The sequence below is a fragment of the Aythya marila genome, assembly GCF_965140915.1.
Source record: "Aythya marila genome assembly, chromosome: 6".
Classification (NCBI taxonomy): domain Eukaryota; kingdom Metazoa; phylum Chordata; class Aves; order Anseriformes; family Anatidae; genus Aythya; species Aythya marila.
In genome coordinates this window covers 9,461,109-9,475,342 of record NC_139047.1, presented here as the reverse complement: position 1 = coordinate 9,475,342, position 14,234 = coordinate 9,461,109, and the positions used below count along the sequence as shown (strand labels likewise).

General features: G+C 41.1%; 1 protein-coding gene across 1 annotated transcript in view; it reads right to left on the bottom strand.

Annotated features, from left to right (window-relative positions):
* The window catches only part of DRC11 (dynein regulatory complex subunit 11), a gene marked incomplete at both ends in the record, with an annotated part of 98,838 nt that overhangs the window by 16,088 nt on the left and 68,516 nt on the right, over positions 1-14,234 (bottom strand). Inside the window, 4 exons of the mRNA XM_082763216.1 lie at positions 3,030-3,229; positions 6,515-6,622; positions 9,391-9,473; positions 12,163-12,221. Coding sequence (XP_082619342.1) covers positions 3,030-3,229; positions 6,515-6,622; positions 9,391-9,473; positions 12,163-12,221 — 450 coding nt within the window. The remainder of the gene's footprint in view (positions 1-3,029; positions 3,230-6,514; positions 6,623-9,390; positions 9,474-12,162; positions 12,222-14,234) is intronic.

Genomic DNA, 14,234 nt, shown 5'->3' with positions numbered 1-14,234 from the left:
CATAAGGCACTTCTGGAGAGAGCTGGAGCAGAAAGCTTGCTTGACAACATTCACAGTTGCTGTTTGCAAAAAAAAAAAAAAAAAAAGGCCAGAAGTCTCTGATTATAGAGATCAGGTGAATGCTTCAGTAATCATCTGCATGCAAAGCACTTCAACGAGGTGTACTGCAGTAGGTCTGACAGTAGCATTTTATATTTACAGCTCTCACACTACATGTCAGCTGCAGGATACCATTTGCTTTCATGGCTCGTATGCTGTACATACCACTCTATTGTAGTCTTACAATAAAGCAAGTATGTATACCTGATATTTTCACCATGGGTGAAAATAGCTTTTTGCAGGAAAGTATTTCATGTTTCTAATGTCAAAGAAATTGCAATATGTGTTTGTCTTGTGTTTGCTGTAGCTCAGGTAACAGTGGACACCTGCAAATAAGAATATAAAGGTTTCCTTCTCCTTCTTGCTTGATATTCTCAGTTAATCAAAACTGATTAAGAAAATGATGTCTAAGAGTATAATCCAGTTTCTGTACTGCTTTAGAGCACAGGACCTGATAGTGCTAGCAGCTGTAAAAGGTGGATTCTGAGCACTACTGGAAGCATAATAGATGGCCACAGAGCAGTAGGAGAATAAGGATTATTATGACAGTACTGCTCAGTGTGATGGCATACTTAGTGTGTCAGTGCTCTGACTGTTGCCAGATAACTTTCAGCTGTTGCTGCACAGAAAAAACTTGAAGGAAGGTGGATGTTTGTGGGGATATGGCTCCAGGACATGAAGGGCACAGCATAAGCAGTTCTGAGCCATGGCAACTGGTATCGTAGACCAAATCAAAGGTGGGAGCCGACTTGGTAGTTGACTGAGATGACAGGTAGGATGGAGATCTCTCAAAGAGTTTCAGCTCATTAGTCAAGAAATAACTTGACCAAACTGCTGCATGAAGTTATTCTGTCCCAGGTGCAGGACTATCAAACTGCATGGAATTACTGCATACTATAAAGAAACAGCAACTGATTGTAAAACAAGAGGAGTAGGTGGCCTCGGTAGGGACTTGAGTTTCCCAAAGACAAGGAAAATGACACTTAGCATCTTCAAAACCAGGTGAAGAGGGACTGTAACTTGAGTGGTGGCAGCCTGAGAGTGCTAGCTGTGTAGATGGAAGATTGTTTCTAGTCTGGCTCTGAGCATAATCAGCAGATGGGACAAATTAGTGATGTGTCCATGTGGACAGAAGGTGGCAGGGAGAGGTCAAACAACCAAAGGAATCAAGAATGGAAACAAAATGTAGCTGATGTGAATGATGCTAAGACAGGTGCTATGCCAAAATGAGCTTGCAGAGAAAAGAGCACAAAGACGAGCATTCCTTGGGAAGAGACTATGCTGTGCTATTTGCTCTGTTATTAAGGGAGTGGAGTGTGGAGCAGTACTGCTGTTGCAGCTGGAATGAGTCACCTTTTGATAAGCAAGTGCCTGGACAGCCTTTATTCCATGTGATTGACTCTGAGCAATTTCTATCCTAGTACATCATGCAGGTGCCCTGAACTGTCATTGCTACTTTTGCAGGAACTACAGTAGAGAAGTGTATGTAAGCTTGGATTGCTTCTCACTAATTTTGGAGGAGGTGTTGGATAATGGTAACATTTGATCTTGTGTAATCTGGGAAAAAAATGAGGGTTTTTAAGCATCTATCTTTATGATTATACACACATTATGTATACAAACATGTATGCATATATATATATATAATATATGTTCCAGCTAATGTATATTATGTGTAGATGAATATAAAAAACACACCTTAATATCTTCATCTGGAACCTTTTAGGAGTGAAAAAGACTGCCCTTCTTTCTCCTGTGTTTAAATGCCTTGTGCTCCAGCAGGGACTGGATGATGGAAAGGATGGTGTGTGTGCTGTGCCTGCAGCCAGACATGTGCTTTGCTGTTGATGAGGGCACAGAAACTGAGTGGAGAAGGGTGAAATGGAGGGAGGGGAGGGAGTATTAGTTCAGTCTGATGGCACTAGCTTGTGACAGGGAGTGCTAGATCCAGTGTTATCAAAGGGCCATGATCACAGCTTTTCCTTAGGCACTACTCTGACCAGGAAGAAATTGGGGTCCTTGGGGATTGCTTTACTTTTAACTGAGAAACCTGTCTTTTCTGGAGATGGAGACACCTGTCAGAGAACCTGCTATAATACTAGACTTAATAAAATACAGCTGATAAATCCCTGGGAAAGCCAATTTGAATACAGCCTTTTAGTAGGCCTCTGGCACTGGAAAAATATTGCATTTGGCTTTTTCTAGTGTATGCGCTGTGTTTTTTCTTTTTAAGAGTATTTCTTCTGGAAATGTTTACCAGCTTCCTTCCTTAGCAGAAATGCTGAGGACTTAGAATGTGGAAGAAATCCTGCCAGGATAGCGTCTCCCTTTCTGATGAGGATTTGGGATATGTTTTTCACAGCTCATACGCCTTCTTTCATTTCCAGACTTCTCATACATTTCTGCTAATGTAATCCTGAACTAAGATTCCCTCTTCTGAGAAGCTTGCTGATAGGTAAACAGAGCAGTACAGTACAGGGGAGAGCTGTTTTGCAGTGATAGTCCCAGAGGAAACTTTTGACCACCCTTAGTCTAGTATTTGATTAAATGCTGCATGGCAAGCATTCCTGACTGATGTGCATATAAACAGAGAACAGAATTTTCTTTATCTACGATGCTTTTCATATTTGAGGCAACACACAGCTTGCATAAATGTTAATGTGAAAAATATGGCTACTATATGCAATTTCTCAAGGGGCATTACATCCTCTACAGTGGCGCACACACTGGCTGTCAGCAAGTGGTTTTGAAGACTTGAAAACAAGAAGACAGTTTAAAATTTGGGTTGGGACCCCTTTGGATCCTATATGAATGGTGTACCTGCTGAAACCAGAGTTTGGTATGAAGGAACTACCATACAATTTCCTATTTGTGCTATAAAAGAAGTGATGAACTGCAACAACTTTGCAGGGAAGTACACAAAATGGTACCTTGAGAACCATGTGAAGCATCATTTGCAGGCCACTCTTGCCTGGATATTTCCCAGCGATGTTGGAAGCAGATAAATTGAAGAGGTTGGCTCCTGTTTCTGTGCAGATGGCATCGACCAGCATTTTCTTTCCAACACCAGCAGGTCCAGCCAGTAATAAGGCTTTCACCAAAGGAGCCTTCTCATGAACTGTTTGGGAACCTGTAAAAAGTCATATGGCACTATTATTGCTTTCATTTAAATCTGCCATAAAGGTAATGGAATGGTTCTACTTTTTTTTTATTCACAGTAAATATTTTATAATGCGAATTCATTGTTTCATTAATGTAGCACAAGTGCTCTGGAGTGAACTTGTGTATAACAATAACTGTGGCCCCTTCAGCTAACATCCCTGTTTGCAGCAAAACCCAGCCATCCCTACTTGTACCTTTGGATAGGCAAATGTTAGCTCTAAATCTATGTGGGTTAAAAGAACACTACTTCACTGGCAGATTTCTGAGATAAGAGTGCTGAAATGACACTGCTGTATGTGGATGTGTACAGACAAGCCTGGTGCTCTGCACGGGGACACTTGCTTTCAGTTACACCGCAGTTGTTACCGAACTCCATCAGCTGTCAGACAGACATATAATCAGATGTACCTGTGGCTTTATGCTTGGCATTTGTTGTCAGAGCAAGTCTTCACTTTCTGCTATTGGCCTTGGGCACAGATTCCTGCTGCACATAGTACTAGCAGAATTCCTTCCTGCTGTCTGAAACGACACTTTCCAGCTCCCCCAGTTTTAGAGAAAACAAACTAATGGGACTATCTATTACGGCTGCATTTGTCAGTGATTTTGAAACCAGATGTTACCACGTATTTTACTTTCTCTCCTCTGCCTTCTGTCTGCGCCTCCATTTTTGGACATTTTTCCTCTTAAATGCTGTTACTGTTCAGTGAGTATTGAAGACTGACCATTTGTCACTTAGGCTAGCTCTACTCCAAAATCCTTCACTGCTGATATCTTTTCTAAGCACTGCTGCTGTGTGGTGTCAGCTCATCTGCAGAGGAGCAAATGCTATTCTCCAGCTGGAGTATGGCAGCTGCACGTGGCAGAGCAGGTAAAATATATCTGCTGGGAGAAAGAGGATCTTTTCCTGTTCCCTTAATTTTATTTGGGTGAGCAAATGCCAGGACTGCTACGCTTTACTTGCTCTGCCAGTAGTGAGTGCTCAGCATTTTGAAATCTGTTTCAATAGCTGCTCCAGGTAAATTCATTCTGGGCTGTAAGAAATCTGCTCCATCACCTGGGAAAGCTTAGTGGAAATCTGTGTTGTGAAAACAGACATAGAGAGCGATTTAGGTGGTTGATGGTGGTACCTTGTCTTCCCTGCAGTGCTGCCATTGTATCATTTAGGTACTTTACAGCACTGTTACAGTAAAGCCCCGGTGAAACTCCAGAGGTGGAAGCAAGCAGGAAATATGAGATGCTTCATCCATACCCACACCACAGCAAAATCACTGTCTTGGTGTTAAAAAAAAAAAAAAGTAAATAATAATCCTGTTGGTAGTGGTGATTGTTATAAAGTCAGTTTTGAAATGGTGTGTGTGCATCCACTTCTGAAGGCTTTTGATGTCTCCCAAAGTATGGGATTAGTGGGAGAAACTAGCTCCAAAGGCGTTGGTGTGTTTCTGAGGGAGATTAGCCTGGAAAAGTCCCCCACGTATGTGAAGGTAAGGAGGAACTCTCAACTTTAAGAACTTTAAAGAAGGGGATGGGAATAAGGGGGCAGCTAGGTAAGAGCAGTATTTAACAATAAATCAATTGGGCTGTGTGTCTGTGCCCTAATGGCTTAATGTTCCAAATAAATGGCAATGAACTGAGAGCTGAGATGAATGCCATTATTTCAGCACTGTGCAGGATGTAGTGAAGTTGTCAGCCGCACAGCCTTTATTAATATTTGGTTGTATAATTGTAATAGATTGGTACAAAACATAGATTTATTATGAGGGGTGCAGCAGACTCCTCTGTGGCTTAAGATGAAGTATCTTTTACAATTATTTCTACTTTCAGCTGCTTATAATTTTCTCAATGCCATTTAAGCTGGGACTTTCCTTGACATCAGGTGAAAATTGAGGAAACTTTTACTTCTACACATACACAATCATATAATTAATTCTGAGACTAATTAAGTAAAATGCCATTCATAATGTATTGTCCTAAAGGTGAAACCATTCCTTTGATTTTGTTTTGGCTCAGGCACTTTTTTTTTTTCCCCTCAAGGCATTTTTCAAATTGCTATTGCAAATACGCTCTCACTAGTCCAGGGTCTCCTCTCCTTATTTTTTTTTTTTTTTGCTAATTTAATAGTGCGAAACTTAAGGGCTCATTCCTCCTGCCTTGGGGAGTGTCTTGGGGCTTGATTTCATTAGATTAGACGGTGTTAAACATAACCTTGGAGTTATCAGATAGGTGAAATACCACACTGAATCAGTGCAGAAAGGGATAACTGCTGAATCTTGCAACTGATCGTGGTGAAGCTTATGGCCAGTCCCTGAGGGCTTACCCCAAACCAAAAGAAGGCTTGGGATGGAAAGAACTTCACTGGTGTTGCTAGCATCACGTTTGATAACCTGGCTCTTCATGTGGGAATACCTGAGGAGAGCCCCAGAGTGTGTCCTGAACAGCCTGAGCACTTCTTTTTGGAAAGCGTGTGTGTCTGGGGAGAAGGCTCTGTCACTTGATGCATTCCCCAGAAGGGGAGGCAAGGAATGTTAGTTGTTTTCCCCTGTAGAGGTGATGAGCAGAAAGTGACACAGCCTGGGGGAGGATATGCCTAGTTAAAATCTCCCTCAAAATCAAATCACAAATGGAAAATGATGCTAGTGAAGTGCAAGTAGAGGCCCTTGAGACAGGCACTTCTTGCAATCAGTAGAGCTTGGCTTAATGCCATTCCCAAGTAAAATATGGGGGTAGGTTTTATGTTAAAAGCAAACAACCCAGCACAGCGTTGTTAGATGTTGCTTAAGTCTGGCATTAAAACTGCAAGGGCATTTAAGTGTTCTCTCTGATGTCCAAAATGTATTCAGACTAATTCTTTAAATGATTGCATTGTTTAGTGCTGAGTAACATTAGCCAGCTTGTAAAAGGTAAATTGCAACCTTAGCCCTTCCCTTAACTTGATTAATTTTGATCACTGGAGCTTGTTTTAGCTATTATCTTTCCCAAGTGATTTCCTTTTATGTGCTGCCATTCACAAACTGTTAACATGCGAGCAGAGATGGTATGGAAATGCAATACCTGACAATAGCATGTGCAAGCTCCTTTATGCACTATTAAAATGATACGGTCTTCACTCGGAACGCTTAATTGAAAAACAATTATACTACAAAATGCTTTAGATTACGATTAATCAAGCCCTGTCAAAGCCAGTAAAAATGCATGTTAGTGACAGGAAGCAAAACCACTGTATTCTGCCCTCCAGTAATTTTTGCTGTGCTCTTACCTAATGGCAATATCCCATACAGCGCTATTAGCTGCCTGACATCTGCAAGAGAGGGCACCGGCTCTATATCTACCTGACGAAGTGTAGTCCCCAGATAGCTGTACTCGCCTGTAGGGAGGAAGCATGGGCTTAATAAATGTGACACTGCATTGTTATAAAATGCATAACTCAGGTAATGAAAAACTACCACGGAATACCAATACTGCGTGCTCTCAGCAAACCCTGCCCTGTCAAGGGACGGGGACTTGACCAGGGCAATATCGTTGTGGAATGTGGCCCCAAGAAATCTGAAAGGTGAACTGAAAGAAGGAAAATGACATTAAACACTCTGGACTTTCCCTGCTAACCAGATTGTGGAAGGCATTCAGTCAGTCTCAAATAACCTTTTAAAGAAACTTTGTGGAAAAGAATCATTAGTAGCACCATAAATCACACTGCTGGCAAAGGATTTCTAGATTTGGGATTTTGCAGGGCTGGAATCCCAGTGAACCACACTCTATCAAAAGGATTTCAAAAAGGGGAAAAGATATTTTAACAAGCTTTTCCCTGGGCTGCGTCACATCTCAGCTTCTCACTATGTGAGACATTTAAGTGCTTCACCTAATTTGATGGGGATCTTGCTTTGCAGTTCACCTTTTTTGTTCAAAAAAAAAAAAAAAAAAACCACCAAGGAAATGGAAAATCACTGATATGAACTCAAGCGATCTAATCTTGCCTCAGCTCTTGTTACAGAGCCATAATCACATTGCTGGACCTGTCAAAGTCCATACAGAAGATGTGTTAGAAAGCAAAGAGCCAAAAGGATGGGCCACAAGCAAGAAAACTTGTTGTGACAACATGGTGGCTATTTTTAGCATAAATTACATGTCATTATGGTGAATATTGGTGAAAAATAATAGCATACAAATAATAGGATACAGTGTTTTTTTGGAGACGAAAAGGGAAAGCAGTAGAGCTCTCTGCAACAAGAGGTAAATCAGCAGTGGCAAGTGCAGAAGTGGAGCTGTGATTTGGGGCAAAAGGTAGAGGAGCCTTGGTACAACTGCACCCTCCCCTTTTGAAGAATAAAATTCATTTCAGGTTTTATCTTTTATTTAAGGAGAAATCAAAAGAACTGGATAGGAATTAATCTTCACAGATTTAATTAGAAGGCATCAAAGGGTTTAATTGCAACTGAACATAAATCACAGTGGATATTCTCTGACTAATTTAGATAAGGTCACCAAGAAAATTAGTTCAGTGATGTCAGTTTGTCATAGAGAGGGACATTTTGGTGCTTTTTACTTGCTGTGGAGCACAATTCCACTCTTTGTCCTTTTCCCAGGAACTGGGAGGGAGTGACCTTCCTTAGGCTCCAGCCCTGTAAGAGCAGAGCAGTTGAGGACCTATTTATCTAGAAGCTTTGACTGTCCCTTTGTAATTTTAAAAGGAGGCTTTTGATATTTAAAAAAGCCAGGTCCAAAACCCAGGCCAGCTTTAAATACCTTCTGTATCTTCTGGCAGCTTAAGCATGCCTGATTTTGGTGTGGGGAGTAGCCGGGTTGGCAGCCTGGGCTGCTTCTTGCTGCCTGGTATGCTAGTGCCCGTGCTGTGACATGCAGGGGACCTGTCATGGGGGTAAGGGAGTGATGTGGACGTCACTTTTATGCCTAACATCTGCTGCTGCTGGGAGGTGAGTGTTGCCTATGAAATGTGGAGCAGCCCTTGTGTTGCTGCAGAGGAGCCAGGGCTTCAAACCTCAGGGTCAAGGGAAGGTGGCCTAAGGACATCTCAGCCCACTTCCAGGTTTGATGTTACCAGCTGTAAATCATTATCCACTGGCTAGGATGTGCTTTCAAAACATCTGCAGCAGGGAATGTCTGGCCAGAAGTGACCTTGAGAAGGACAGACAGTACTGGCTGGGTGAATGAAGAAATAATGAAAAGCTTCCATTACTGTGCTTCATGCTTTTTAATGAGCATAAAATAGAATACCTATTAATTCAGCCTTCAACAGAATGGGCAGGGACCCTAAAGGCAGCAACTGTTGCTTCTAAGAGTTTATAAACATGGAACTTAGAAGTGATATGCAAGAATGCAGCTTTTCTGGCTCACGTACATGCTGTACTAACAGCCAATGGCTTTGTAGCTTCTGGATGTCTGCAAATTCAAATAATAATGGTGATCCTTGACACAACTGAGGTTGCTGTGATCTTACTACATACCATCAAATGCTTTTGGAGATGGTGGCAGGCCCCCTGTGAAGCCTGCAAGTGGGTTTTATAGCTCTGTGGAGAACCCAGGCTGATGTTACCTGCAGCTGAAGGCAACAATGGGGCAATTTCTGAAATGCAGAACGAGGCAGAGATGCATTTCATTCAAATCAAGGCCCAGACATGCCTCAAAGCACTGCCTCAAGGCTGAGGGGTGTTCAGGGAGCTGGAGGTAAGGGGTGAATTTTCTCTGCTGAATGAGCAGATGGTAAGGACATGATTTTTGCTGCTCTCTTGGAAATACTCAGGATGAATTATGACCCCCAGTCTATTATACTTGTGGTGTCTTGGTGCCTGAGCAGTGCTCCTTAAAGGATGTCCTATTACATCGCCAAGTTGCTTGTGACATCCAGAAACATTCAAGGCCTCCAGGTGCTAGTGCTTGGGGCCAAGTACCAGCTCTGCAAACAGGCCCTGGTTTCAGAAGCAGAAGTGAAAGGCACAAAGCACCCATAAGAAACAGACTTGATTTGCATACATGCTTTTAGATATTCATGTTGGAAAGTCCTGAAAGTGTAATTACTCTTGAACTCATTCTTGACTGGAAATAGGGGTTAGTGAACCTTGAATGGCTTGAGATTTGGTTAGATTAAACACCATGTTAGCTGTAGAAGGTGTACTTTACCAACGTAATCGGAGAGATACACAGTCTTGGGTTTTATTAGTACTCCTTCTTCCACTAGTTCCCTGTACAGAGAATCGATGGTCCTACAGACAAGAAACATCACTCAGAAATCCCAGGGAATTGTAAATGAAAGCTCAGTCCTTCAGTAAGTGAGCTAGCCTCAGAGTTATTTATGCTTCCTCAGATTTATAAATGGATTTTGTAGCTCAGAGGTTGAGGTGATTAGCTCCATTGATATGAAATCAATAAGTACTGTTTCCTGTGTTATGTCAAGGACTCTTTTACTAACTCACACTGTATTGCTCTGTCTCACACCAATTCCATTACCCATTTCCAGGTGATGCAAGATCAGTTATGACTTGTGTAATAGACTCATTCATTAATATCAATTACTGGGAAATTATTTTTAAATTATACAATAATAGCAATCCTAACACTACTATACCTATTCACTTAGCTCTCCAATTAGTAGTAATTCATTAATTCTTCTGGGAATTTATTCTGTTTGCAATAGCCTCGCTTCATCAGGAACATACTGTGAATGATTTGACTGGAGCAACCAGTGGTCCATCAGCTGCTGTGGTTGTGTGATGGCCAGAGGAAGACTGGGAGAAAAACATAGAGTGGAAACTGGCATAGCTCATTCAGGGGAAAGGTTTTTTCCTGTTTCTATCAGTGGTTGGCAATAGTTCCTCAGTTACTGAGGATTACACTTATATTTGTATCTGGTTTTCTGTTGGTGTGGATGTTCTCCTCAGTCTCTTTCGGAGATCTATCCAAATATTAATTTCAGTGACATTCTTTGGCACTAGGTTACACAGACTGATACTGTTTCAAGGATGCCACAAAATGAATAAGCTTGTGTGTAGGTCTTGTTATAATGCTAGTGTAAACAGCACTGATCTAAGCCTTTCTAGATCTTTTACCATTTGTGCACTTTTCACATCTTCTCCCTTCAATATCTGAGCATTTTTCTCTGCCACCTACCTTAATTGGGACACTTTGGTATTGCTACAATAAAAATATTTAACAGAAGCTCTCAGCTGGTTAATAAAATCACATATATAATCTGAGGTCTGTAGCTTTTTTTCCACTTGAGCTGGGAAGTTTTATGTTTATGCAGTGTTAGTGGTACAATTAATACAGGAATAGTAATAAGCAAATATGAAACTTAACATACCTTCAACATTGACTTTGCCACTCTGACTCTTGCTCTCATTCTAAGATTTTTATGTTGAGTGTGCATCATAAAAACAAGCAGAAGGTAGAATGGGACTAACCTGGCAGTTCTGTTGGGAGCATGACTCTACTTTTCCTGTCATTATTTTTACTGTGTAAGTTTAATGATGCATGCCCTGAGTCTCCTCCAAGTATGTGTGATGTGATCAGCCTCTGACTAAAGCCCCTGTGCCTTTCCACTGTGCCAAAACTGAGATGAACCTGAACTTCTCTTGGCTATTTCTGGAATACTACCTCCTTTCCTGCTCAGCAGGGAAGAGCAAAATATGGACCCCAAATGCCACGAACTGATTAAAAGCCAATGACTAAAGAGCATGCATTCTTAAATGGCTGTGCGTTGTGTTTAGCTGACACACAAGAAGCAGGTATGTGCAAGAGTAATTTTAAAAACACAGACTATACACATACTTGTTAGGCTTTGGCACTATTCTTGTATGAGAGGTCATGCTCTGTTATAATCCATGACACGTTTATTTTAAATATTTGCTTGGAGAGATTTTTCATTGTAAAGTAGGTAAAGAGATTGATTGTGTAGTGCTAGCACCCAAATGATCTAGTCCAGGTCTTGCTGTGCATTGTACAAATGGATTTGGGGGTGAATCCCATCTGCTGCTTCCTGCAGCGGCTGTTTGTCTTCATGCTGTTCTCCAGCCCTGCTCCCTTGGGAGCTCAGGATGCTCCTGGCCTGCATTGCTACTGTCAGCAGGTCTCAGCAAATGGCATCTCTGTAGCTGTATTATGTGCACAGGTGAAAAATGGCTGGGTTATCAATGAATGCATCACAAGATCACTGAAAATGTACTGTCAAAAGAAGAAAGCCTCTCAAATCCTCCAAGTAAAATAAGGTTGTTTAAGAGAGCAAGGGTATGCAAGAGGTTGTCAGGTCTGCCAGAACTTATTGATAAATAACTGATTTATATGATAAGCACTTTACCTCACACATGAATGGTGATTTATAGAGTGCAGGGGCCTGTCTGCAGCCTCCCTTATCAGTTGTCAGCTGAGATGGAAAAATCTCAGTAAAATTTTGGTAAACAAAACTGCCAGGTGCCTCTGCACCTGCCACCACTGGGATCAAAAAGAGGAAAATAGGGCCCATATTCTGCCTAAATGTTACATATGCTTAGCTTTACAATCTGGAATTAACCTCTCTGAAGTTAATGGAGACTGGCTCTAGTGGTGTACTTCTGCAGAACAGGGTCTGTGCTGTGCATCATTAAAGCAGTGTTCTGTCACTCTGTTATCTGTGACCCTATGTGGTGGTGTTCCTAGGGAATGCAAAAGTTTTAGTGTCTGTACTTCAAGGTTGTGATAGATATTTGCCATCTAGGCTTCTAGTGGAAGTTCATATCTGTTATTAAGCAGATTTTACTTATTGTGGGGCTCCTGATGCTGGTTATTATATGCTGAGATGGTCCTTCTGCAGTTAAAATCTGAAAGGGTTGCCAGGGTAGTCAGCTCAAAGACAACACAATCTATCAGTGTCTGAATCTATCATTGTCTGAATCTCAGGTAAAGGGGTCTTAGCTTTACCTGTCAGAAGTTAGGTCTTCTTCCAGCTCAGATATTTTCTTCCTTGCTGTCTTTTTTTTCTGAAGACCACAAAAACAGGCAGGAGTTAGTGGCCTTTGTACAGTTATATCTGAACCTACTGAAGCAACATTATGGCCAGAATATTTGGTGTTGGAATGTGGCCCCCCTCATCACTGAGGAACCCAAAGGAAAAATCATATCCTTGACTGCCCTTAGTTGAGGAAGTCATGCCCCTACTTATAAAAGCACAGGAAATACTGTAATTTGTAAGTCCCAAGGCATGGGAGAGGTGAAACAACTCTGGCTTTGACAGAGCTGAGGATCTGTGTCCAACCTATGAACCCCATGTACACCTTGCAGCAGGTGCTCTTGAACTGGATTCTGCACACTCACCCCAAGAGAACTTATCATGCTTTTTTTCTGGAGCCTGACTTTGTTGCTGAGCAGGTATGGCCTGCTCAAAAAAAGGGTGTTGGGGTCCCAGTTGTTGCTCCAGAGTCTAAGCTTAATGTTGTGTTTAAATATGTATGCAGATGCCTTCCTAAGGTCATGCAGGCTGCTTACAGCTGGACTCAGACCTGAAATCAACACTCCCAACTCCCCAGCTAGCTTCCTAACCATTAGATATCCTGTCTTCACTTTCCTAATGCCTTGGGGAAGGAGCTTGAAGAGGCCAGAAAAACATGACCTGCTCTTCTCTTGATACTTTCACCGTACTTCTACTATGGGAAGATTTTGTCTTGGGTTTCCTTACATGCTGGGGAAAAACAAAACCACCACGGAAAACAAAATTAAGATGTGAATCAGTCACACCAGGCCTCACAATTAATTACAGCTCACAGAACATAACTATGGTTAGGGATAATTAACAGAGGAGAAAGCATCATTAATCTATGCACCATATGTTAGTGCCCAACACCAGTGTCCACACTTCGGTTCTGCAAAGTGCTTTGGTATGACTTCAGCAGATCTACTTACACAGTAATACTTAGGCACTATGGGACTTCTTCAATGGCTTAAATTTAGGCATGTGCTTAAATGCTTAGTTGATCAAGACAGCTTATTCTTTCCAAAAGTTTATGTTCAACTTTCATGGGAATAGTCATTTCTTTTTTTCTTAATGAATACTTCTGCAGAGCTCTAGAGGCTATTCTGTAGAAAGAACACTTCTAGCCACTCATATGAAAAATACTTTTTTTCCTAGAATATGTCAGCAATATTAAAAATGTACTACTTATAAATTTTCAAGGATAGTTGCAGTCTAACCTATGGTTCAATCACCTGTAACTACTGACAATGCAATAAAGATAATCTAGACGAAAATGAAAACTAAATGCAGAGCTATATGGATAAGCTAACTGGGGAAAAAAAAAAACAACGATATTTTAAAGTTTTGGGTTAGAATAGTGCGAACAACTCAATTTCTGCAGAATGACACCTTGGGTTTCTTTACATAAGTAATCTTGGTAGCAAATATTCCTCAAAATGTGCAAATGTTTTCTTCTAAAGAAAAAGATGAAGAACAAAGCATATGACATGCTGTTTTAACAATTGAGGAAATGCTGAGACTGTCAGTGGTGTATCTGCAGTTTTCCTTCAGCTTTGTCTCTTTAGCCTTTCTTCTGACAAGACAGAATTGTATATCATGGGGTCTGACTGGGAAGAAAAGCTAATTTCTACCTATGTAAAGACACTAAACATATGCTGAATTTATTGGCCAACTGGTATTGTCCTCAAGGCAGCTTTACCAATAAAGTAACTCAAGCAAAATAAAAATGTACTATGCAGGGGAAAAATGTGTTTTCCTAATTACATCAGCATTCACAGGAAATTTGGCAAACACTGAGATGTGATAAGGGGAAATATGAATTGTAGACAATGGCTTTCCTCCAAAATGTCTTACTGGGAACTGCTTTTATTTAGAAAATGATAATGTTTAATGAATGTGAACATGCTCATCGTTTATAATGGAAATCTTGTTTCCATCTCTGAGATGTCAGTCTAATTCCTGGTTAGCCATCCATTTACGGTTATTTTCTGCTTTGATACATCACAGCGTAGTGAACTGCGTT